The sequence below is a fragment of the Coturnix japonica genome, linkage group LGE22C19W28_E50C23 (assembly GCF_001577835.2).
Source record: "Coturnix japonica isolate 7356 linkage group LGE22C19W28_E50C23, Coturnix japonica 2.1, whole genome shotgun sequence".
Taxonomy (NCBI): Eukaryota; Metazoa; Chordata; class Aves; order Galliformes; family Phasianidae; genus Coturnix; species Coturnix japonica.
In genome coordinates, this window is record NC_029544.1 from 889375 (window position 1) to 909951 (window position 20577).

The 20577-nt window shown below is 59.7% G+C and overlaps 3 protein-coding genes and 1 non-coding gene across 11 annotated transcripts; 2 read left to right on the top strand and 2 right to left on the bottom strand.

Annotated features, from left to right (window-relative positions):
• Positions 1–7: 7 nt before the first annotated feature.
• Positions 8–9280, bottom strand: SMARCC2 (SWI/SNF related, matrix associated, actin dependent regulator of chromatin subfamily c member 2). 6 transcript variants are annotated; one of them, XM_015886898.2, is made up of 28 exons: positions 9126–9280; positions 8923–9042; positions 6715–6800; positions 6359–6440; positions 6185–6277; positions 6039–6108; positions 5833–5902; positions 5670–5745; positions 5465–5596; positions 5249–5364; positions 5021–5145; positions 4888–4947; positions 4774–4811; positions 4312–4442; positions 4161–4232; positions 3970–4083; positions 3742–3895; positions 3549–3641; positions 3169–3288; positions 3032–3094; positions 2690–2948; positions 2324–2485; positions 2173–2237; positions 1974–2103; positions 1732–1898; positions 1503–1637; positions 1087–1414; positions 8–423 (listed from the first exon to the last, which is right to left on the bottom strand). In XM_015886898.2, the coding sequence occupies exons 1-28, from the start codon at positions 9234–9236 to the stop codon at positions 35–37; spliced, it is 3561 nt and encodes a 1186-aa protein (XP_015742384.1). In that variant the 5' UTR covers positions 9237–9280; the 3' UTR covers positions 8–34. The 6 variants fall into 6 exon arrangements, with proteins under 6 accessions (XP_015742384.1, XP_015742385.1, XP_015742383.1 ...); XM_015886899.2 differs by having other exon boundaries at positions 2179–2237; positions 3169–3291; XM_015886897.2 differs by having other exon boundaries at positions 3169–3291.
• Positions 9281–9578: 298 nt separating this feature from the next.
• Positions 9579–9660, top strand: TRNAS-CGA. The gene has a single exon. It is a non-coding gene; the product is annotated as a tRNA-Ser (tRNA).
• Positions 9661–10281: 621 nt separating this feature from the next.
• Positions 10282–18518, bottom strand: RNF41 (ring finger protein 41). 3 transcript variants are annotated; one of them, XM_015886904.2, is made up of 7 exons: positions 18491–18518; positions 17594–17754; positions 13480–13592; positions 12415–12686; positions 11611–11746; positions 11414–11517; positions 10282–11046 (listed from the first exon to the last, which is right to left on the bottom strand). In XM_015886904.2, the coding sequence occupies exons 3-7, from the start codon at positions 13567–13569 to the stop codon at positions 10695–10697; spliced, it is 954 nt and encodes a 317-aa protein (XP_015742390.1). In that variant the 5' UTR covers positions 13570–13592; positions 17594–17754; positions 18491–18518; the 3' UTR covers positions 10282–10694. The 3 variants fall into 3 exon arrangements, with proteins under 3 accessions (XP_015742390.1, XP_015742393.1, XP_015742389.1); XM_015886907.2 differs by lacking the exon at positions 18491–18518 and adding an exon at positions 17850–18196; XM_015886903.2 differs by lacking the exon at positions 18491–18518 and having other exon boundaries at positions 17594–18196.
• A 92-nt stretch (positions 18519–18610) lies between these two features.
• Positions 18611–20572, top strand: NABP2 (nucleic acid binding protein 2; the record flags this gene model as incomplete). Its single annotated transcript, XM_015886880.1, has 4 exons — positions 18611–18734; positions 19169–19264; positions 19367–19505; positions 20488–20572. Coding segments are annotated over exons 2-4 (303 nt in total), but the record flags the coding sequence as incomplete, so codon positions are not given.
• Between the last annotated feature and the right edge of the window lie 5 nt (positions 20573–20577).

Genomic DNA, 20577 nt, shown 5'->3' on the forward strand with positions numbered 1-20577 from the left:
CCCCCCCCAATCCTAACCCACCTCCCCCAGGCCCTCATATCTCACCTGCAAGCAGACCTGGGGTGGGAAGGAGGCTCCCCTGCACTGCGGCCACGATGGCTGGGCTGTGTGCGGCGGGCGAGCCCCCCCCCCCCAACAACGGCAAGGCCAGGCCGGGTGGGTGAGGAGGGGGGGGGGGCAGCCCCCCGGGCGGCATGCTGCTGGCCAGGGCCCCATGCAGCGGGAGGGCGGGCGGGTTAGCGGGGAAAGTGGTGGCGATGGAGTCGGCGAGGGGGTTAGCCATGCTCAATGGGATGGCGGATGGAGGCGGTGCGAAGGGCAGAGCCGTGGGCGCATTACCGGGCATGGAGGGGTGGCCGCTGCCACCCAGGTTCCCCCCCAGGTTCTGAGACGGCGGCTGCTGCCCGGGGAACGGCACCGGGGCTGTGGGAGAGAGGAGTTGTGATATATGGGGGGGGGGGGCAGCATCATGATGCTTGATGTGCCCCCACATTGAGCCCCCCCCAACCCAGGTGGATGGGAGCATCAGCACTGAACGTTCTGCCTCCCATCTCTATAGATGGCAGCGTTGGCACTGAGCCCCCCCCCCCAAAGAAAAAGATGGTTGTGCCTCCCCCAGTATGGTTGGCAGCATCAGCACTGAGTTCATTCCTGCGCTATGCACCCCCCAACCCCAATGGATGGCATCAGCACTGAGCCCACTGCTGTGCCACCCCCCCCCCAAATAGATGGCAGCATCAGCACTGAGCCCCTGCTGTGCCCCCCCCCATATAGATGGCAGCATCAGCACTGAGCCCGCTGCTGTGCCCCCCCCAGGTCCAAAATGGATGGGAATCCCTGTGCTGTGCCCCCCCAAGCCCCCACCATTATAGATGGCAGCATCAACACTGAGCCCACTGCTGTGCCCCCCCCCAAATGAATGGCAGCATCAACACTGAGCCCCCTGCTGTGCCCCCCACCCTTGAGCCCCTCATATGGATGGCACCATCAGCACTCAACCCCATGCCATGCCCACCCTGAGCCCCCCAATAGCCAGGCCCACCACCCACCCTACACCAACCCCCCCCCCCAGAGCCCCTCACTCACCGTGTGGGATGGCCGGGCCGGGTTGCGGTGCTCCTGGTGGTGGTGGGGGCTGCGGGGGGGGCACCCCAGGCATCAGCTGCCCCCCCGGCTCAGCGGGGGCCACCATGGCGGGGGTGGGCGGCGCTGCCAGCGGGTGGGCGGCGGGGGCCAGGGGGGTTCCAGCAGCGGGCAGGGGCTGAGCGCCGGGGGGCAGCGGGGGGGGCTGCTGCTGCTGCTGTTGCTGCAGGTGCTGGAAGTGCTGCTGGCGGGCGCGCATCTCTGCGTACTTCAGCTGCTCCATATGGAAGGCCTGGCGGTCTGCAAGCAGCTGCTGCCGCTGGTATTCCAGCTGGAAAAGGGGGGTGTAGGGTCAGCAGGGGGGCACAGCGTGGCTCAGACCCCCCTTATGGTCCCCAATATCCCCCCCCATCCCTCACCGCCTCCCGCTCGCGATCCATGATGGTCTCCAGCTCCTCGAAGTGCCGCAGTTTGATCTCCAGTTTCTTCATCTGCGTCTCCACCAGCAGCGCCACCAGAGATTTGATCTTACGCTCCTCCACGGCCGCCAGGTGCTGCAGGGATGGGATGGGATGTAATAGGAGATCACAGCCTGCCCTGCACCCCCCCACACCTCCCAGCCCCCCCCTCCCACCCCCTGACCCCCACCTTGGCCTTCACAGCAGCAGCCGCCAGCGCAGCAGCAGCAGCGGTGGAGAGGTTCCCTTCCCCGATGTCCCGCTCCACTTTGGCTTTGCGTTCAGCCTCGGGCTCTGCTGGCTCCTTTGGGGTCTCCTCCTGCGTCTCTTTTGCCTCCTTCTCCTTCTCCAGCTCCCCTGCGTTGGGGGGGGGCAATGGGGTGGTCAATGGGGGGCAGCCATAGGGTACACCCCCATCCAGACCCCACTTACCCGTGCTGTCGCTGTCGCCCTTCTCCGCCTCCTTCTCCCCCTCGGGCTCTTTGCTCTTCTCCTCCTCTTTCTTGGCCACGTCCCCCACTTTCTCCTTCACCTCCTCCTCAGCAGCACCATCACGAGGCTCCTGGGGGGGTTCCAGAGGTGGTTTGTCCCCATGTGAGTCCTCCTGCTGCCCCCCCCCCACCCCCGCTACCTTCACCTCCTTTTTCTCCTCCACCGGTGTCGTCTCCGTGCGCGTCTCCTCCGCACCGCCCTCCTCTGGGACAGAAAGAACCACGAGGTGACCCCCCACACCCCTCTACCCCCTCCACCTCACTGCAGACCCCCCCCCAAACCCCCGGTACCGATCCGTTCCGGCTCCTCCGAGGCGGTACCGGCGATGCCGCTGCTCTCCAGCCCGAATGCAGGGTCAGCTTTGCCCGTCACCTTGGCAGCCTCCTCCACCTTACGGACGTGAGCTTCCACCAGCGCCGTGGGCACCTCCTCCTTCATCTTGGAGAACTCCTCTATATGTGGGGCAGCACTCTGTCAGCCACTTGGGGGGGGAGCAAAGAGGAGCAGCCCCCCCAACCAGCCCCACATTGGCCCCAACAGCCATAGGTGCAGCTCCCCCCCCTCACCCCAAGGCCCTGAGCACCCATTCACATCCCTTGAGGCCCCCTTCACACCCATTGCCCCCCATGTTATGCCTCCCCCCAGGCTCCCCTTACCCAGCGCTGATTTAGCAGCAGCAGAGGCAACACGGGGGTCGACGACGGAGGCCAAGAAGGCGACGGTGCTCATGACAGGGTTCCCAGACTGGCTGAAGGGAATGGGCTGATAAGCCAAGGGCCCCAGCGACGCCTCCGAGTCCTCCAGGTAGGGATCCTCAATGGGCAGACGCAGGAAATGCAGGATGCATTCGTCCTGTGTGCGGCTGCCAACGTGCTCCGACACCTTGTTCCAATCATCCTTGTACATCTCCAGGGCCTGGGGGTGGGTTGGGGGGGTGTTCAGTGGGGCTGGGTGGTCACTATCACCCCCGTCGTCCCCCCCCATAGCTCCCAGCTCACCTCCAGCAGCAGCAGCGTCTCCTGCTCCGTCCATTCCCTTGTTGCACTGGCTGCAGCTTTGCTCTGCAGTGGGGAAGAGAGGGGTGAGCGGCACGGTGGGGTGCAGGGGGGGTCACTGTGGGGGGGTTGGCACTCACTTTGGAGGGGATGTTCTTCTTGGTGTACATGTCGGTGCGCAGCCCAAAGTTCTGCATGTCGGCCGGCTTCTCTTTGCTCTTGTCGGGGAAGTTCAGCATCTGCTGCGAGGCCGAGGTTTGCTGCTGGAAGGAGAACAGACATTGTGGATATAGCTCGGGGTTGGGGGGAACACAGCCCATGATTATGCCGCATCTACCCCCATTCTTCCCCCCTCAGCCCATCCATTCTGTCCCATAGACCCCATCGTGCCCCCAGCTCGTCGTGGTGTCCCCCCCGCGTCCCTGCTCCCCATGCAGGGCGGCATGCGGGGCGCGAGGGGGAAGAGGGAAGGAGCCTTCCTCGGCCAGCGGCGGGGGGCGCACCCCACGTAGCCGCCTACCAGCTCCGGTTTCCCTTTCACCGACTCGCTGACCAGGTCTTCAATCTCTTTGCTCTTGCGGCCCGTCTTGGCGTCGCCATCGCTCTGCCGGCCCTGAGGCACAGACAAAGCTGTGCTCAGCCCCCCCCCCAGCACCCACAGGGAAGGCGGACGGGATGCGGACGCAATGAGACCCCCCCCAACGTGCACCCACCTGTGGGGTCTTGGGTTGCAGAGGCACCAAACCGGACGGGGTATCGGCCAAGACGTGGAAATGGGAGGTGGGAGGGGGGCCCATGGGGGTGGGCCGGCTCTCAGCATCCACCTGGTAGTTGATGAGACCCCATTGCTCCAGGAAGGCGTGAACCCTGCAGAGATGGAGGGGATGGGGTTAGAGAAGGGGGGTCTGCTTGGTGCTGTGCTGCCAGGGGGGTGAACCCACCTCATGATGGCACAGACGTCGCCCGCCAGGTTGCGGCGGCAGGCGGTGGAGGTGAGATACTCCTGGGGGTTCAGGCGGTACGTATCGATCATGAAGTTACGGTAGGCCAAGTAGCTGAGGCAAAAAGAGGCTGTCAAGAGTGGCCAAGGGGCAGAGGGAGGGATGGAGATGGGGGGGGGGCTCAGCCTCACATCTCGGGGGTCTTGGATTTGTTCTTGCCGTTGAAGAACTCGGGCAGAGCTCGGCGCTCGATGGCGTGGACGCTGTGAGATAGGGAAGGTTGAGGGGGGTCCCACAGTGCTGTGCTGGGGGGGTGCAGCTGCAGCGTTATGAGCTCTGTACCTGTTGTAGTCGAACCAGGCGGCGTAGCTGGGGATGATGATGTGGTGGGTCTGCTCCGTCACGTTGTCCTCGTGCAGGTCGGGGTTCTTGGCCTGCTCCCCTTTGCTCCCGGTGCCGTTCTCCTCCTCGTCCTGTGGGACAGCAGTGACATGAGGGGGGGGTTGAGGTGGGGAAGGGGCTGTGAGTGCTGCTCTGCACCATCAGTGAGCACCAGGGAATCACAGCTTGATTTGGATCATCCAGACAATGAAGGTCTGCTGTGGGATCTGGGCACTCACAGCCCCACACAATGAGCTGGAGCATCACCATAAAGGGCAGAGAGGGACCTTTTCATCCCCAGAAAGAGACAAGGAAAGAACAAACGGACACCCCGCAGTGGCTTCCAGGATGGGAAAAGGGGCCTTGGAGGGACAGGGAGGAGAAATGACAAAGGGGGGGGTTGGCTTAGCCCTGCTGCCTCACCTTGCCAGCTGTCTCCATGCTCTCATCCTCCTGCTCATCTGGAAAAGAGCACAGAGGGGGCAGTTTAGCACCAGGGAGCACCAGCAGCACCCGGCCCACAGCAGCTCAGCTCACCCAGGTCCGTCATGGTGCCTCCTTTAACAGGTGCAGACTCTGAGTCCTTCTTGGTGTTGACTGCAATAGAGCAAGAAGACAATGAGCACTGAGTGGGGATGGGGTGACCCCATGGGGGGCTGCCAACCCCCACCTGTTTTGGGCAGGGTGACCTCCTCCACGTTGGGTACAGGTGAGGGTTCATCCATGTCCTTGGTCAGGTCCTCCTGCTCCTCCTCACGGTGCCCACGCTTGGATTTGTTGTAGGGGGTGGCAGGTCTGAAAAGAGCAGAGCTCCTGAGTGTCAGCACAGCTGGGCTCCCATAGCATTGAGCAGCTCCAACCCTGCAGCCCCCTCTTGTGACCCCCCCACCCCACTCACCCCTTCTTTGCGTTCTTCTTCTTGGCCTCTGGGGTGGGTGAAGGTGACGGCGAACGCTTCCTCTTCTTGTAGTTGCCTCCCTTCTTGTCCCGCCGGTCTGAGTCAGGGCTGTTCACCTATAGGGGCCACAGGGGGGGTGGGTTATGGGGCACAGGTTCCAAGCTGCACCTATGGGACAGAGGACCCCCCCCCCCCGGGGAGACCTCCCCCCCCTACCTCATCTGTCAGGGTCTTGGCTGAGATCTTCTTCCTGCGAGCGACGGGGCTCTTCTCATCAGACACCTCATAGTCCTCCTCGTTCATCCACTCATTGAAGGTGTCGGTGTCCAGGATCCACTTGGCATGGACCTGCATGAAGGGAAGGAGGGAAGTCAGGGACACCAATGATGGGCAAGGGGAGGGGGCTGAGGGTCCTCATCACCTTCCGGGGCTTCTCTGGTGTTGGGGCATCCTCCACAGAGGCCTCAATCTCACTGGCTGGGATCCACGTATCATAACTGGAAGCACAGAGATGAGCAGATCCCTCAGCTCCAACCTTTATCCCTTCACCCCAAATCAGAGCAGTGACCCCCACAACCCCTCACCTGTCAGGGTAGTAGCCCCAATGCAGCAGAACCTGCTTGTCTCGCTTCATGACCGGCCGGACCCACTCCTCTACACAAGGGAATTAAAGAGGGGACGGTGCTTCACCCCACTGATGGAGCAGCCCTATGCACAGCCCTGACCCCCAGCACTGCCCCCATGCAGGGTGTTTCTCCTTAAGGAGCTGCACCTCTTGCATTGCACCCACCTTCCTCCAAGTTCCCAGGGACGGGGCAGACAACATGGGATGCGTTGCTCTTATCCTCAGTCACAGTGCCCTGGGATGAGATAAAGGGCTGAGCACCAGCAGGAAGCATTGAATGGGACCCAATATCCCCCAATACAAAAAGCCACCTGGTGCCTCTTAATAATGTCCTTCAGTTTACTCAGCAGCTTGGGCTCAATCTCCTGGTGCAGGAAGATGTTGGGCCGGGACAGGCAGTTGTTCTGGGGAAGGAAAGCAAAGGATTAAACAGAGCTGGGAACAAATAGAGGAGGTGGGGAGGAGGGGAGGGAAGCAGCTCCCACCTGCACCAGGGATTTCTCGATGGTCATAAACATCTCCACGTTGCGATCCATCCGCGAGGGATTCTGGAAATCGAAACGCCGCCTTATTGGAAGAAAAGAGCGACTCTCATGAAAGCCACAGCTCAGGTCTCCTCATCACTCAGCCCCATTTTACCCATTAAAGGGGGGTGGGGGGACACCCCAACAGGGATCTGTGTATGGGGCTGTGACCCACAGATGGGCAGCCAACACACTGCCCAACCCAGGGCTGTAACCGCCCCCATTGTGCCCCATAGAGCAGACAAATCTCTGCCTCCCCCCTCCCAACCCCACCACCACCCTTAATTCCATCCCATCCTCCCTATGATGCCGCTCACCATCCTTGGTCGCTCTTGAACTTATAAGCAGCCGCCAAGATGTGGCACAGGGCTCCCCCCGCCTTGAAATCCAGGAAGCATTTGATCTGGAAAAGGGGATGGGAGGACTCGGGGGGGGGGCTGCCCCACAGCGGGCAATACCCCACAGCGGGCAGTGCCCCACAGCAGGCAATACCCCATACATAGCAGGCAATGCCCCACAGCGGGCAGCACTGGGACTCATCCCTTCTCCCTATTGTCCCCATTGCTGTCCCTGCTCCATGCCATGGGGGCGACCACCCCAACAACCCCCCCGCCCAACCCCAGCCCCAAAGAGCCCCCCAAAGGGATGGGAGTGGGGAAGAGGAGGGTCCCCATGTGTCCATCCCTCCCAGCTGGGCCGTGTGGGGCCTGGGGGGCTCTCGCAAAGACCCCTCCAAAGGGGGTGGGGGGTGGGAAGGGGGAGGGTCCCATGTGTCCCCCCCCCACCAAGGCATTGCAGGACCGGGGGGGTCTCACAAAGACCCCCCTAAAGGAGGGGGGGGGGGGAAGAAGAGGGTCCCTATGTGTGTCCCCCCCAGCTGGGCCATTTGGGGCTGGAGGGGTCTCGCAAAGACCTCCCCAAAGGGGGGTGGGGGGGTGGGTCCCCATGTGTTCCCCCACACCAAGGGCCGGGGGGGTCTCGCAAAGACCCTTCCAAAGGGGGTGGGGGGTTGGGAAGGGGGAGGGTCCCATGTGTCCCCCCCAACCCAGGGCATTACGGGGCCGGGCCGTGCGGGTCCGGGGGTGTCTCAGGTCTTTCAAAGACCCCTCCAAAGGGGGTTGGGGGGTTGGGAAAGGGGAGGGTCCCCATGTGCCCCCCCCCCAGCTGGGCCATTTGGGGCCGGGGGGGTCTCGCAAAGACCTCCCCAAAGGGGGGTGGGGGGGTGGGTTCCCATGTGTCCCCCCCAACCCAGGGCATTGCGGGTCCGGGGGTGTCTCGGGTCTTGCAAAGACCCCTCCAAACGGGGTGGGGGGTGGGGGGTGTCCCCATGTGTCCCCCCCAACACCAAGGCATTGCGGGGCCGGGGGGGTCTCGTAAAGACCTCCCCAAAGGGATGGGGGTGGGGAAGACCCCTCCAAAGGGGGTGGGGGGTGGGGAAGGGGAGGGTCCCATGTATCTCCCCCAACACCAAGGTATTATGGGACCGGGGGGGTCTCACAAAGACCCCCCTATAGGGGGGGGGGGGGGGAAGGGGAGGGTCCCATGTATCTCCCCCAACACCAAGGTATTATGGGACCGGGGGGGTCTCACAAAGACCCCCCTATAGGAGGGGGGGGGGGGAAGAGGAGGGTCCCTATGTGTCATCCCACATTTGGGGCCTGGGGGGTCTCACAGAGACCCCCTCAAAGGGATGGGGGTGGGAAGGGGGAGGGTCCCTATGTCCTCCCCACCCAGCTGGGCCATTTGGGGCCAGGGGGGTCTCGCAAAGACAACCCCAAAGGAACGGGGGTGGGGAAGAGGAGGGTCCCTATGTGTCCCCCCCAACACCAAGGCATTGCAGGGCCGGGGGGGTCTCACAAAGACCCCTCCAAAGGGGGGGGGGGGTCCCACGTGTCCCCCCCAACCCAGGGCATTACGGGGCCGGGCCCTGCGGGTCCGGGGGGGTCTCACAAAGACCCTCCTAAAGGAGGGGGGGGGGGAAGAGGAGGGTCCCCACGTGTCATCCCACATTTGGGGCCGGGGGGGTCTCGCAAAGACCCCTCCAAAGGGGGTGGGGGGGTTGGGAAGGGGGGGGGTCCCCATGTGTCCCCCCCCCCCCCCAGCTGGGCCATTTGGAACCGGGGGGGTCTCGCAAAGACCTCCCCAAAGGGATGGGGGTGGGGAAGACCCCTCCAAAGGGGGTGGGGGGGTTGGGAAAGGGGAGGGTCCCATGTGTCCCCCCCAACCCAGGGCATTACGGGGCCGGGCCTTGCGGGTCCGGGGGTGCCTCGGGTCTTGCAAAGACCCCTCCAAAGGGGGTGGGGGGGTTGGGAAGGGGGAGGGTCCCCATGTGTCCCCTCCACCCCAGCTGGGCCATTTGGGGCCGGGGGGGTCTTACAAAGACCCCTCCAAAGGGAGGGGGGGGGGTCCCATGTGTCCCCCCCAACCCAGGGCATTACGGGGCCGGGTCGTGCAGGTCCTGGGGTGTCCCTGGGGGGGGTTGCGGGGTTTGCGGGTCCCTTTGTCCGCCCGGCCCAGTCACGCACCGGCAGTTTGGTGAGCGGCGCGTTGCTGACGTGCTTCCCGAACACTTCCTCCTGGAACTGCAGCAGTTGAACCACGAGACTCGACAGCGATTTGTTGGTGGGGGGCTCGGCCTGGATGTACTGCGGGAGGGGGCTCAGCCTCGGGCCTGGCTCCGTGTAAAGCGGAGCCGTGAGGCCTATGAGGGATCCCGAACGATCCGTACCTTCTTGTAGTTCTTGCCCAACCAAAGGCGGACGTTGTCGAATTGACTGACGGTGTCCGAGGCCTCGTAATATTTGACGTTGGGGCCGCCGTCCTTCTTCCGCACCGCCATCTTCCAGCGGGCCGGGCCGCTCCCCGCCGTGACGTGACGCAGCGCCCCCTGCCGGTAACGAGGGGTACTGCAGGACGGCGCCCCCTGCCGGTAATGAAGGGTACTGCGGGACGGCGCCCCCTGCCGGTAATGAAGGGAACTGCGGGACGGCGCCCCCTGCCGGTAATGAAGGGTACTGCAGGACGGCGCCCCCTGCGGGCAGAACAGGGGTGAGTGTGCACAGCGCCCCCTGCAGGCCGAATGGAGATGAGTGAACACAGCGCCCCCTGGCGGCACGGAGGACCCGATGGATGGGGGCGGTGTGCCGGGTCTAGGCGGAGCGCGGATGAGGGAGGCGCTGAAGTCACGGTGGCCGAGAGGTGAAGGCGTTGGACTCGAAATCCAATAGGGTTTCCCTGCGCAGGTTCGAATCCTGTCCGTGACGGAGCTTTATCTTTTAATGGGGGGGGGGTCCCTTTTTAATGTGGGACTCTGTATAACACGGAGCAGTTCAGAAAGGCTCGGCCCCTTTTAGTGTGACCCCCCCCCCGACCCCTCCTAGAGCAGCCACAGCTTCGCTACAGAAACCAGAACAGCCGTTTTTATTGATCGCTGAACGCCCCCCCCCCCCCCCCCCCCACCAACAAGGGGGGGGGAGACCCGGAACCGCATCGTACAGACAGCGGAAAATAGGGGGAAGGGGGGGGGAGGACCGTAAAAAAAACCAACGTAACGAATGAGAATAAATTAAAGTCCCATAGGGTGAATGGGGGGGGGTAAGGGGGGGTATGAAGCCATCGGTGGCACTCCAAAATCAAAGGGGGGGGGAGGAGAATGGAGGGGGGGGGTAAGAATGGAGGGGTGGGGGAAGGCTGAGTAGTACAAAATAATACAGAACCACGAGCACGAGTGGCTGCAGAGGAACAGCAGTGGGGCAGAGGGGGCTCCTATTGCCCCCCAGGGTGGTGCCAGACCCCCTCCCTGCTCCCCCCACCCCCCCCCCTCATTGGCTCCCCCTCGCCCATAAATGCCCAGCTCTGCCTTTAGGGTTAAATGGGGAGAGGGAGGCCAGGCCTGGCCCCCTGGGACAGACACAGGCAGCATAGGGCAGAGAGCACAAGGGAGGCAGCCGGGGGGGCTGCAGGCACAGCGTGAGCATCCGTGGGGCTGGAAGCCCATGGGGCTGGAAGTCCATGGGGCTGGAAGTCCATGGGGCAGCAGCCCAGCAGTACCCGGGGTGCAGCTGTGCCTCCTCTGCCCCCTCTGAAGACACCAAGTGGGGATATGGAGCTGCAGGGGGCAAATGGGGGGTGGGCTGGGGTGGATGCAGCGGTTATAAGGGGGACTTGGGGGGAAGGGGGGGGGACATGGAATCGTTTCATCCAGCTGTGAGCAGAGCCCGGCCATTGGCAGCATCCACCCCAGGCCTCGGTCCCAGCCCCCTCCTCAGCACAAAGCATCGCTTCTTCCAACGTCCATTTATATTTCCTCCACTCCGTGTGCAAATATCATCACCAGCCCCGGCTCCAGCACCATGTCCTCACCCATGTGCTGGTTCTCACAGGCCATCACCACCACGGCCTGTTTGCCTGGGATCCGTTTGGCCACGTAATTCTCGTAGTAACGTCGGTTCATCTGACGGGTTTCCAACGTGGCCAGGCCTTGAGGCCAGTTCCTCTCGTGGGCGTTTTCAATCAGCTCGTTGATGATGGATGTGGGGCAGCCACTTTCCACCAGGGAGCGTTTAATCACGGCCTGCAGCACAGCATCCGGCGTGGAGATCATCCCACCCCATCGTGTCACACGGGCGGGTTGCAGGGAGTTCACCCACCTGGGGACAGACATGGGGGGGTGAGTCAGTGCCCACCCAACACTTAAAGGAACGCCAGCTCCTCACCCCCCTGTTCTAACCCACCTTTGTTAAGCAGAGCCCCCCCACTCCCTCCTAAAGAAGGAAAAGAAGCAGGTTCAGCTTCCTCCTGCCTTTCTAATGAGGAGGAAGGAATGTGGCAGCTTCCTGCCCCTGGACAGGACGCAGGTGGAGGAATCACAAAGGTCAGGATCCATTGTGCAACCCTCTCGTGTGCCACTCCCCAGCACAAACAGCCTCGTGCTTTGTGATAGCAAGGCACCACAAAGCATTTCCTTCTCCAACAGCTCCTCTCAAAGCTCTCTGCGTCCCCCCCCCCAACACTCACTCCAGGATCTCGTTGTACTCAATGGTCTCCTCCAGGTTCTGCAGGTTGGGGTTGACGCTGCGGATAGCACGCATGTAGGCCTTCAGCAGCTGAATGTCACGTTTCTAGGAGGGGAAGAACACAAAGTGGGGTTGTGACAAGTAGCAGCACCATAGCAGGACATCCCAGCATCATTCTCATGCCATTTGCCACCCTACCTGCTCTGCCAGCTGATGTTTGTGTTCTGCTGAGGTCTTCTCCAGCTCAGCGATCCTGGTCTGCTGCTGCTGCACCACTGACCTTAAATGCTTGATGCAGTTGTGGTTTGGCAGCTCGTCTTTGGGCATTTCCAAGCTGTGGAGCAACGTGAAAAGGTGGGGACCCCACGTTATGGAAAGCTGCAGAGCACTTGGTTTAAGGTTATAAACTATTTCCAGAACAAAACCCAGTGTTGGTGGACTCAAGGAGATGGCCAGGAAGCACTGCAGCCCCAAAAAGGTTTAAGAGGGGATGGCTATAAACCACCACGGGGTCTTTCCTCCCCTAAAGCAGACAGGGTTAGGCAGCCCACAGAGCTGACCCAGGAGATGTGATGGTGCCTGAGCCAGCAGTGCTGCCTGGCTGGGTGTTTACAGCACCTGAGTGGGCAGAGTATTGGCACTAACTGCACAGCTGCCAGGGCCAGAGCTGCCACCCGCTGCTCCTGGCTCTGGGTGACGTTCAGGAGGAAGCAGAGCTCACACTGCAGCTCATCCCAGGCTGGAATGGCTTTAGGATGATGTCTGAAGGCACCTGCTCTCAGCAGCTGACACCCAAAGCCCAGCAGCGAGCTGAAGAGCCACAGGTTGTGATACAAGCTGAAAAGGAAACAGCTCTAACACAAAACCCTTCAGCAGCACTGCAGCCTTCACAACCCTGCTGTGTACCCCATAGCAAAGGGGTGTAGAGATCAGCCCCAGTGCCCCCATAGCCCTTACATAGAGCATAGAGGAGCCTGCAGCCCCCAAGTCATCCATGCTCACCCGCATCCCTGCTCGCAGGTCACTGGGCGCTTGGGGTTGTGCTCGCAGTCGTTGAGGTGAGACATCAGGTTGTCCAGTCGCACTACAGCCGTGCAGCCAAACACAGCATTGTCACAGGTGATCTGAAGCTTGGAAAGCATATTGCGCATAATGCGCGGCACGGGGCGGAGGTGGGCGACCGTCACCACGCTGCGGTCCACGGGGCAGGTTTGCTGCTGGGAGAACCACTGGGTGATGCAGGCATTGCAGAAGGCGTGTTCACAGTGAGGAGCCTGCAGGGAGAGAAGGGTTGAGTTACTTGGAGCTGGGGTGGCAAAGAGAAGCAGCTTTGGTGATCTGAGAGGTTGTTAAGTAAAGGAACTGATTGGCTCCATCCGATTTAAGTCACGTTTCAGTTTCAAGTGAGGCTGGATTTGGGCATGAAGCTGCTCAGTGTGGCTACAGCTAAATGGTGGGGGAATATGGAGCCTGAAGAGCAGAGAATGGACAGGATTCAGGCTGATGCCAACCCCACTCAGGAAGCATCATGCTGGCACCCTATGGGGGCTGCTAAAGCAAAGAGCCCAAGGATGTCTGCCAAACCCTGTGTGCCCCACAGAGCAGCGTGCTGCCATCAGGGCTGTGGGTCACCTGAGCTCTGTGCTGCACCTTTGGAGCTGGGTTGGGCTCCAGCATGAAGCCAAGCAGCAGCTCCACAGCAAGGAGGGTGCAGGGAAGCAGAGAGGGTGAGCTGAGCACAAAGCTGTGACCAAGGGACACGTTTTAACACAGCTTTTCCCACCTCTGCCTTGGGGGCATGGCCACAGTATGCAGCTACAAGGAGCTTTAGGGCTGGATGGAGTTAAGGGGAATAAAAGGAGATGGAAAACCCCCGTCCACCTTCATTCCTCCTTGCAGAACCCAGAACAGCCCCAAATCCAGCACCTGAGCTCCTTCTCACTGCAGATTTCTGCCACCAATGCTGCTTCCTTACCCACACAGCTGCCAGGAAAGCTGGGAACCCACTGATCTCACCTCATGTCCTGCTGCCCATCGCCTCCCCCCACTCTGCAACTGGAAACATACCTGAACCGGCTCCTCCAGGACCCCGCTGCAAATGGGGCATATAAGATCTTCATCAACATCCCCCTGAAAGCGTGTTACATCATACCCCATTGCTCATCACCGATGCCAGAACCCTGGGGACAGAAAAAGACACCAGGTCAAGAGCAGCAACATGCAGCTGTGGGGAGATACCCTGTGTGTGTGTGTGTGTGCACTGGGAGCTGCTCCTCCATCCTGCTCTCCCACACGTTGTTATGAATCCCGTTGCACTTCTCTTGCTTGCTGTTTTTCTTCCCTTTTCGCACAGCCCTGCTCTGTTTGCAGGGTGGATGGAAAGGCAGCAGAGAGCACACAGGGATTGAAGGCAGCCCTGAAGGCTGGGGTGGGTTTTCAGGTGCTGTGCCCCCCCAGCACCGCTCACCAACACCTTCAGCTCCGTGCCAGGAGGCTGCACAAAGGGCTGCTTTGATGGAGGAGGGGTGGGGGAAGTCCCTGTGTTGGAGTTTGCAATGCAGATAACACCATGAGGATGTTGGGAGAGCTCACATCAGCTTCTCCCCTCACCTTTGGACAGGTGCTCGTCTCCTCAGCTGGGAAAGGGGCCCCTGTTTCCTTCTCACTTCTTTAGGAGCTGCTCATGCTGCAAATCCCAGCACCTCCAGCATATTTAGGTTGGGTTAGAGCCCACAGGAAGGGCAGACATGATGCACAAAGGGCCCAGAAGCTCCTTTGGGGCACAGCACCAGCTTTGCCTTCATCACCATCCACCTCCAAACCTCTGATGTGCAGCACCACCCCTCCAACAAGCAGCAGGGAAAGGCCTGGCACCTGCTCAGCATTGAGAGGGGCAGAGGGCTGAACACAAGCCCTGCCACCCAGCCATGCCAGCTGCCAAACAGCACCAGAACCCCCCCTCCCAGAAGCAGCGTGAGCCCAACAGCCTCAGGATTCCCCTCATGCCTCAGCCCAGCTGCTTTTCCTCCTGCCAGATATCATCTACAGGGCTTTGCAGCGAGGACTGCTCAGCTCCTATTGCAATAGAGGAGGGTTGAAAGCATCTGTGATGCCTGAGCTAAGAACTGGAAACCCAATCTCCCCCTGGCACAGCCTGAGCTGCATGCAGGACACTAGATATACTCACACCTGATGGCCCTATGGAGGTATTGTGTGGCTGATAAGAGCCTCCTCAGCACCCACCCACCAAGGTGGAGGTCCTCATGGCTCCCCAGGAGGGGCTGCATCAGTGCCTGGCAGTTCACAGCTGGGACAGCTCGTAAAGAAACCTGTTCTGTGCTCTTAAGAATCTCTTCCTGATTTTTATCAGCTTCGTGAGCCAAAAGAAATACGATTAGAACCAGAAAGCAAAGGGGATGAGGGGGGAAAGGGAGGAAAAACAACACGTGGATGCAAGAAGGGCTGTTCTGCAGCAGCTGGAGCCCAGCACAGAGCCAGGACCACAGCGGTCCTCATGTGGGCTCGCACTGTGTGTGTTCTGGGGCACTGTGTGCTCTGTGGCACCAGGCTTTGTTGTCACAGTTCCCTGCTGTGAGTCAATACAGAGCATCTCCTGGGGGCTGCAGGGTTCCGAAGCCGCCTTGTTGATGTTGCTGGAGGGCTTCCAAAGGGAAACAAATAGGACCTGGGGGTCTAAAGGAGTCACAGTTTGGCAGCAGATGGACCACAGCTCTCAGATGAGAACCCATGAAGTGGATTCTGTGCCTAGAAACCCATCTCAAGGCAGGAGGCAGACCCTCTGTGCTGGAGATTCATAAGAGCAGCACTGAACCCAAGCACATGGCACAGCCCAGAGCAGCCTCATGTCCTTCTGCATGTCCTGCCTGCCCCACATTTGGGTCCTCCAGACCCACAGAGCCATGAGGGGCAGCCCCAGGACCTCACACAGCACAGCTCCGACCCACCCTTTGCATCACCCCGTGTTGTGTTTGCATTCAGTTTGCCAGCACACAGGGTGAGTCCATGCGGTGCTGTGGCTTTCCCAGGAATTCCTGCACAGATCCGATGCCGGCCGCAACCAAATTGAAGCTTGATGGATTTATAGCACTAACGAGCATCTTGGTTCTCACTTCCTAATCCTTCACAGGGTTACCACCCACTTGAACATCACCGCTGAGCTCACGGCCTTGCTTTTAAACAATGGTCATTCATTCCTTCCCCAAACTGTGCTCAGAAATCCAATGGGTTGAGTATGTTCAGTGGGGGCCCATAGCCCCAAATCACTCTGTAATACCCCCCCTAAATCACTCTGTCACCCCCCAAAGTGTGGGTCCACAGCCCCAAATCACTCTGTTGTACCCCAAAATCACTGTCACCCCCCCCACAAAGGGCTTCCCTCAATGGAGATGCTGCTCCAAAGCCTTCAACCCCTTAACAGAGATGCCACCAAGTGCCATACATGAAGTTTCAATACCTGCTGCTTTGATTCAGGAGACCACGGGCAAAAAGCACAGCAAATAATGACTAACATTTAATTAAAAGGATTAAATGAGCACAAATCTAACAGCTCTTCCTATCGTGACTTTTCCATCTTGTCCGACCCTCAATTCACATCCAAAGAGCAGCTCCTAAACCCCACATCCACGTGCCTCAGTTTCATACGGATGGATGCACAACCAGATAGAGATCTCAGCTGGAAGCTTTGCCCTTCTTGCTGCAGCTTATAGTGTCCCTTTCCCACCCTTCCTGCCCCTCTGGGAACCCAGGCATGAGCTGAGCATCAAGCTCTGAGCTCCAAGGGCTGCTCGAGCCCCATCCACCCAGCACAGCCTGCTCTCCAGCACCAACACTGAGCTCTGACACATTCTACAAACTCCAGAGTGCTGAGGAATGCAGCACAGCTCGCTGCTACAGCCCCCAGGGCTGGGCCAAAAGGGTTCCCTGGGAATGCCAAGGGCAGGAATGCAACCCTGCTGTGCTTACAGTGCTTACAGTGATGGGACTCCAAGCAGAATCCACACAACCACGCAGCTCTACCACACGTTCTATATTCCAGCTTGTTCCTATGGTGCCAAGGAACCAAGAGACAGGAAGCCTGAAATGAAACCAAAGTGCTTCACGCCTTCGTTTGGATACACAGGGCTGAGTTTAGAGCTGCTCAACAACCCCATCCACGCAGCAGAACAACGAGGATCCCATCCAGCAAACAGCGGTTCCTGTTTTCCACCACCAGGAGCCCACACAGGCAGCGGTTGGCCCAGCACCAAGCCGACAGATCAGGGTAAAGCAGGAGGGATCCAAGCTGCCCCACTCCTCCACTTCCACCTCCAGCTCCTTGCAAAGCCCTGCTCAACTTACAGCAATCCCTGCCAGCTTTTGGGATGCTTTCCCTGCAGCTTTTGGTTAACAAAGAGCTTTTCCCCCCCCCACGGATCGAAGTGAATTTGGCTTTTTTGAGAGAGCACTGGAAATTCCAGCAGCTGCTTTTCTCATTCCGAAAGCACCGATTGAAAGCAGGGGATGCAGAAATCAAGCAGGGGCAGTTCTGTAATCCAGTTTGGCAGGACTTTGAAAGCGGCGACTCTGGGAAACTTAAGGAACATTTTGCTCTTTCCCCATAGATATGAATTCACAATGAAGGCTCTTTAACAGCATCAGACTTAAACTGGGTTCTCTGCCATGCCCAGATCTCTACCCTGCACTGAGATCTCCAAGCATCAATCTGCCAGGGCAGAGGCTGAGCAGATGAGGGACCCTTATAGGCATCCAGTTTGCACATGGATGGACACATAGAGCTTAGAAGATCCCCACGATGCTCATCCACTATGTGCAGGGTCACCAACCAGCTGCCCAGAGCCACATCCAGCCTGGCCTTGAATACCTGCAGGGCTGGAGCATCCCCAGCCTCTTTAGGCAACCTGTTCTAATGCATCACCACCCTCTGGGTGAAAAACATCCTCATAAATCCAACCTAAACCTGCTTTATCTCACTATAAAACCATCCCCCCCTTGTCCTATCACTGCCTAGCCTCATAAATAGCTAATATCCATCCTGTTTATTCACTCCCTTTAGGTAATAGATGGCCATAATGAGATCACCCCGCAGCCTTCTATTCTCCAAGTTAAACCAGCCCAACCTTCCCTTCTCATATTAGTAAATAAAAGCTTTGTGCTGCTTTACCTCCCGCAGCAGAATTCCTCCCTGGGCAGCGTTGAGGCAGCGCCGACTTGGACTCACTCTTTGCAGCCAGGTTCCCCCCCTGGCCCATCTTTTCCCCCTTTTCCTCCTCTTACAGCTCAACCATCTTCAAAGGGCCGGGAACCAACGGGGACCTGTGAGATCTGAATGGGAGATAAAGCAAGAAGGGTTAAAACACCGTGTAAAACCGAAACAGCCCCTTTAGATAGAGAGGAAACCCAACCGGGCCCGGTGTTACCGGCTGCCACCGGGTGAAGCCTCAACGTTATGCAATCAGGTTAAAAATAGGCTCCTTTAAATGCCGGTTTCGATACAAATCCAGGCGTTGCTTGTAGATCCGTAAGGATACGGAACCGAACCGGGAACAGAACCGACAGAACCGAACCGGGAACGACAGAACCGAACTGGGAATGATGGAACCGGGCCGGGAACCGAACCGGGAATGACGGAACCGGGCCGGGAACGACAGAACCGAACCGGGAATGACGGAACCGGGCCGGGAACGACAGAACCCAACCGGGAATGATGGAACGGAACCGGGAATGATGGAACCGAACCGGGAACAGAACCGGGAATGACGGAACCGAACCGGGAACGACGGAACCCAACCGGGAATGATGGAACCCAACCGGGAACCGAAGCCGAGGAATGCTGCCCCCCCCCCCGGTGCCGGGCAGCCCACCGGGTCCCTACGATCCCCCCCCCCGTTTTCCCCGCGGCCTTTCGGCCCTTTGTGCTGCCCGTCTCACCGTCAGCCCATAGGCCCACGGCACCGGGAGCGGCCCCACGAGGCCGCAGGGCCGCGACCGGGCCGGGTTCTCAACGCCTGGAGCTCCGTGTTCCCCCCCCACCACCCGCCGGTACCGGCCCCGCTCTCACCTCCTGCCCCCCGCCCCCGCCCGGAAGCTGCCCTCCCCCCGCCTACCGGAAGCGGCCGCTCTGGACGCTGAGGAGGCGGAACTCGATGGTCGCTCTCGAATGAGAGTAGAGGCGCTGGTCCCGCCCACACGGCGTTGCTATTGGTTGAAGGCTTGGGATATTCGCAGCGCGCTGCACGCTGATTGGCTGCGAGAAGCGGCGGCGGGTCACTTCCGGGAATGCCCGCGGCGCGGCGCTCCGGCAGGTCAGCGGGTGGGGGGGGGGCGCGCGGGGCGGCGGGGCGAGAGCGCCCCCTAGCGGTGGGTGTGGGGGGGGCGGAGTGGGTCCGGTACCGCCAAACCAGAACCGAACCCGGCCACAACAACTGACCCGGTCCTCGGTTCACCCCGCGTGTGATCCCGGTGCTGCCCCCAACCCGGTGCTCCTCACCCCCCCCCCGCCCCAACACCGTCATGTTCCGGTCCCAATGTCACCATCACGAAACCCACACTCGGTTCGCTCGGTGTCCCGGTCCCTGTGCCCCCCCCACCCCCATCCCGGTGCCCTCATAGCCCCAAACCCCCCATTTCCATATCCCCCGCCCCCACATCCGTTGTCCCCCATAGCCCCCCCCATCCCTTATATCCCGCGTACCGGTTCGGTTCCCACCCCCCCCCCATTAACAGCCCATCCCCGCAGTGCCCCCCCCCGGCACCATGAGCACCGAGACCTTCGTGAAGGACATTAAACCGGGGCTCAAGAACCTCAACCTCATCTTCATCGTCCTGGAGACGGGTGGGTGCCCCCTCCCCCCCCATTAAACCCCCCCTGAGACATAAGACCCCCCTGGGACCCCCCTCCCAGCCTTGACCCTATTCCCCCCCCCCCATATTAAAGGCCGGGTTACAAAGACAAAGGATGGACACGAGGTGAGGACGTGTAAAGTGGCCGATAAGACGGGCAGCATCAACATCTCGGTGTGGGACGACGTGGGGAACCTCATCCAGCCCGGGGACATCATCCGCCTCACCAAGGGGTACAGCACCCTATAGATGTAGGACCCCGTAAATAGGGGAACCCACACCTATTGGGAGCCTTCATCTATAGGACCCCGTAACTATGAGACCCTGAACCTATTGGGACCCTTTATCTATAGGACCCCATAACTATGAAACCCTGCACCTATTGGGACCCTTTATCTATAGGACCCCATAACTATGAGACCCCACACCTATTGGGAGCCTTCATCTATAGGACCCCATAACTATGAGACCCTGAACCCATTGGTTCCCTTTATCTATAGGACCCCGTAACTATGAAACCCTATTGGGACCCTTCATCTATAGGACCCCATAACTATGAAACCCTATTGGGACCCTTTATCTATAGGACCCCATAACTATGAAACCCTATTGGGACCCTTTATCTATAGGACCCCATAACTATGAGACCCTGCACCCATTGGTTCCCTTTATCTATAGGACCCCGTAACTATGAGACCCTATTGGGACCCTTTTTCTATAGGACCCCATAACTATGAAACCCTGTACCTGTTGGTTCCCTTCATCTATAGGACCCCATAACTATGAGACCCTACACCCATTGGTTCCCTTTATCTATAGGACCCCATAACTATGAGACCCTATTGGTTCCCTTTATCTATAGGACCCCATAACTATGAGACCCTGAACCTATTGGGACCCTTTATCTATAGGACCCCATAACTATGAAACCCTGCACCCATTGGGACCCTTCATCTATAGGACCCCATAACTATGAGACCCTGCACCTATTGGGACCCTATACCTGTAGGACCCCATAACTATGAGACCCTGCACCCATTGGGACCCTTTATCTATAGGACCCCATAACTATGAGACCCCGCACCCATTGGTTCCCTTTATCTATAGGACCCCATAACTATGATACCCCACACCTATTGGGACCCTATACCTGTATGACCCTATAACTGTGGGATCCCCCCACCCCACTGACAGCCCCCATCCCTGCCCCCACAGCTACGCCTCCGTCTTCAAGGGCTGCCTGACGCTGTACACGGGGCGAGGAGGGGACCTGCAGAAGATTGGCGAGTATGGAGGCTGGGGGGG

What these genes read in the sequence shown, in the direction of transcription:
- RNF41 (XM_015886904.2), bottom strand. Translation starts at nt 13,569, where the DNA reads ATGGGGTATGATGTAACACGCTTTCAGGGGGATGTTGATGAAGATCTT. An exon ending in ACCTGCGAGCAGGGATGCGG is followed by an intron (nt 11,747 to 12,414) that starts GTGAGCATGGAT and finishes GTTGCTCCACAG; the next exon opens with CTTGGAAATGCCCAAAGACG. An exon ending in AACATCAGCTGGCAGAGCAG is followed by an intron (nt 11,518 to 11,610) that starts GTAGGGTGGCAA and finishes TTCCCCTCCTAG; the next exon opens with AAACGTGACATTCAGCTGCT.
- SMARCC2 (XM_015886897.2), bottom strand. Translation starts at nt 9,236, where the DNA reads ATGGCGGTGCGGAAGAAGGACGGCGGCCCCAACGTCAAATATTACGAG. An exon ending in TGCAACCCAAGACCCCACAG is followed by an intron (nt 3,642 to 3,741) that starts GTGGGTGCACGT and finishes TCTGTGCCTCAG; the next exon opens with GGCCGGCAGAGCGATGGCGA. An exon ending in TGAAAGGGAAACCGGAGCTG is followed by an intron (nt 3,292 to 3,548) that starts GTAGGCGGCTAC and finishes TTCTCCTTCCAG; the next exon opens with CAGCAAACCTCGGCCTCGCA.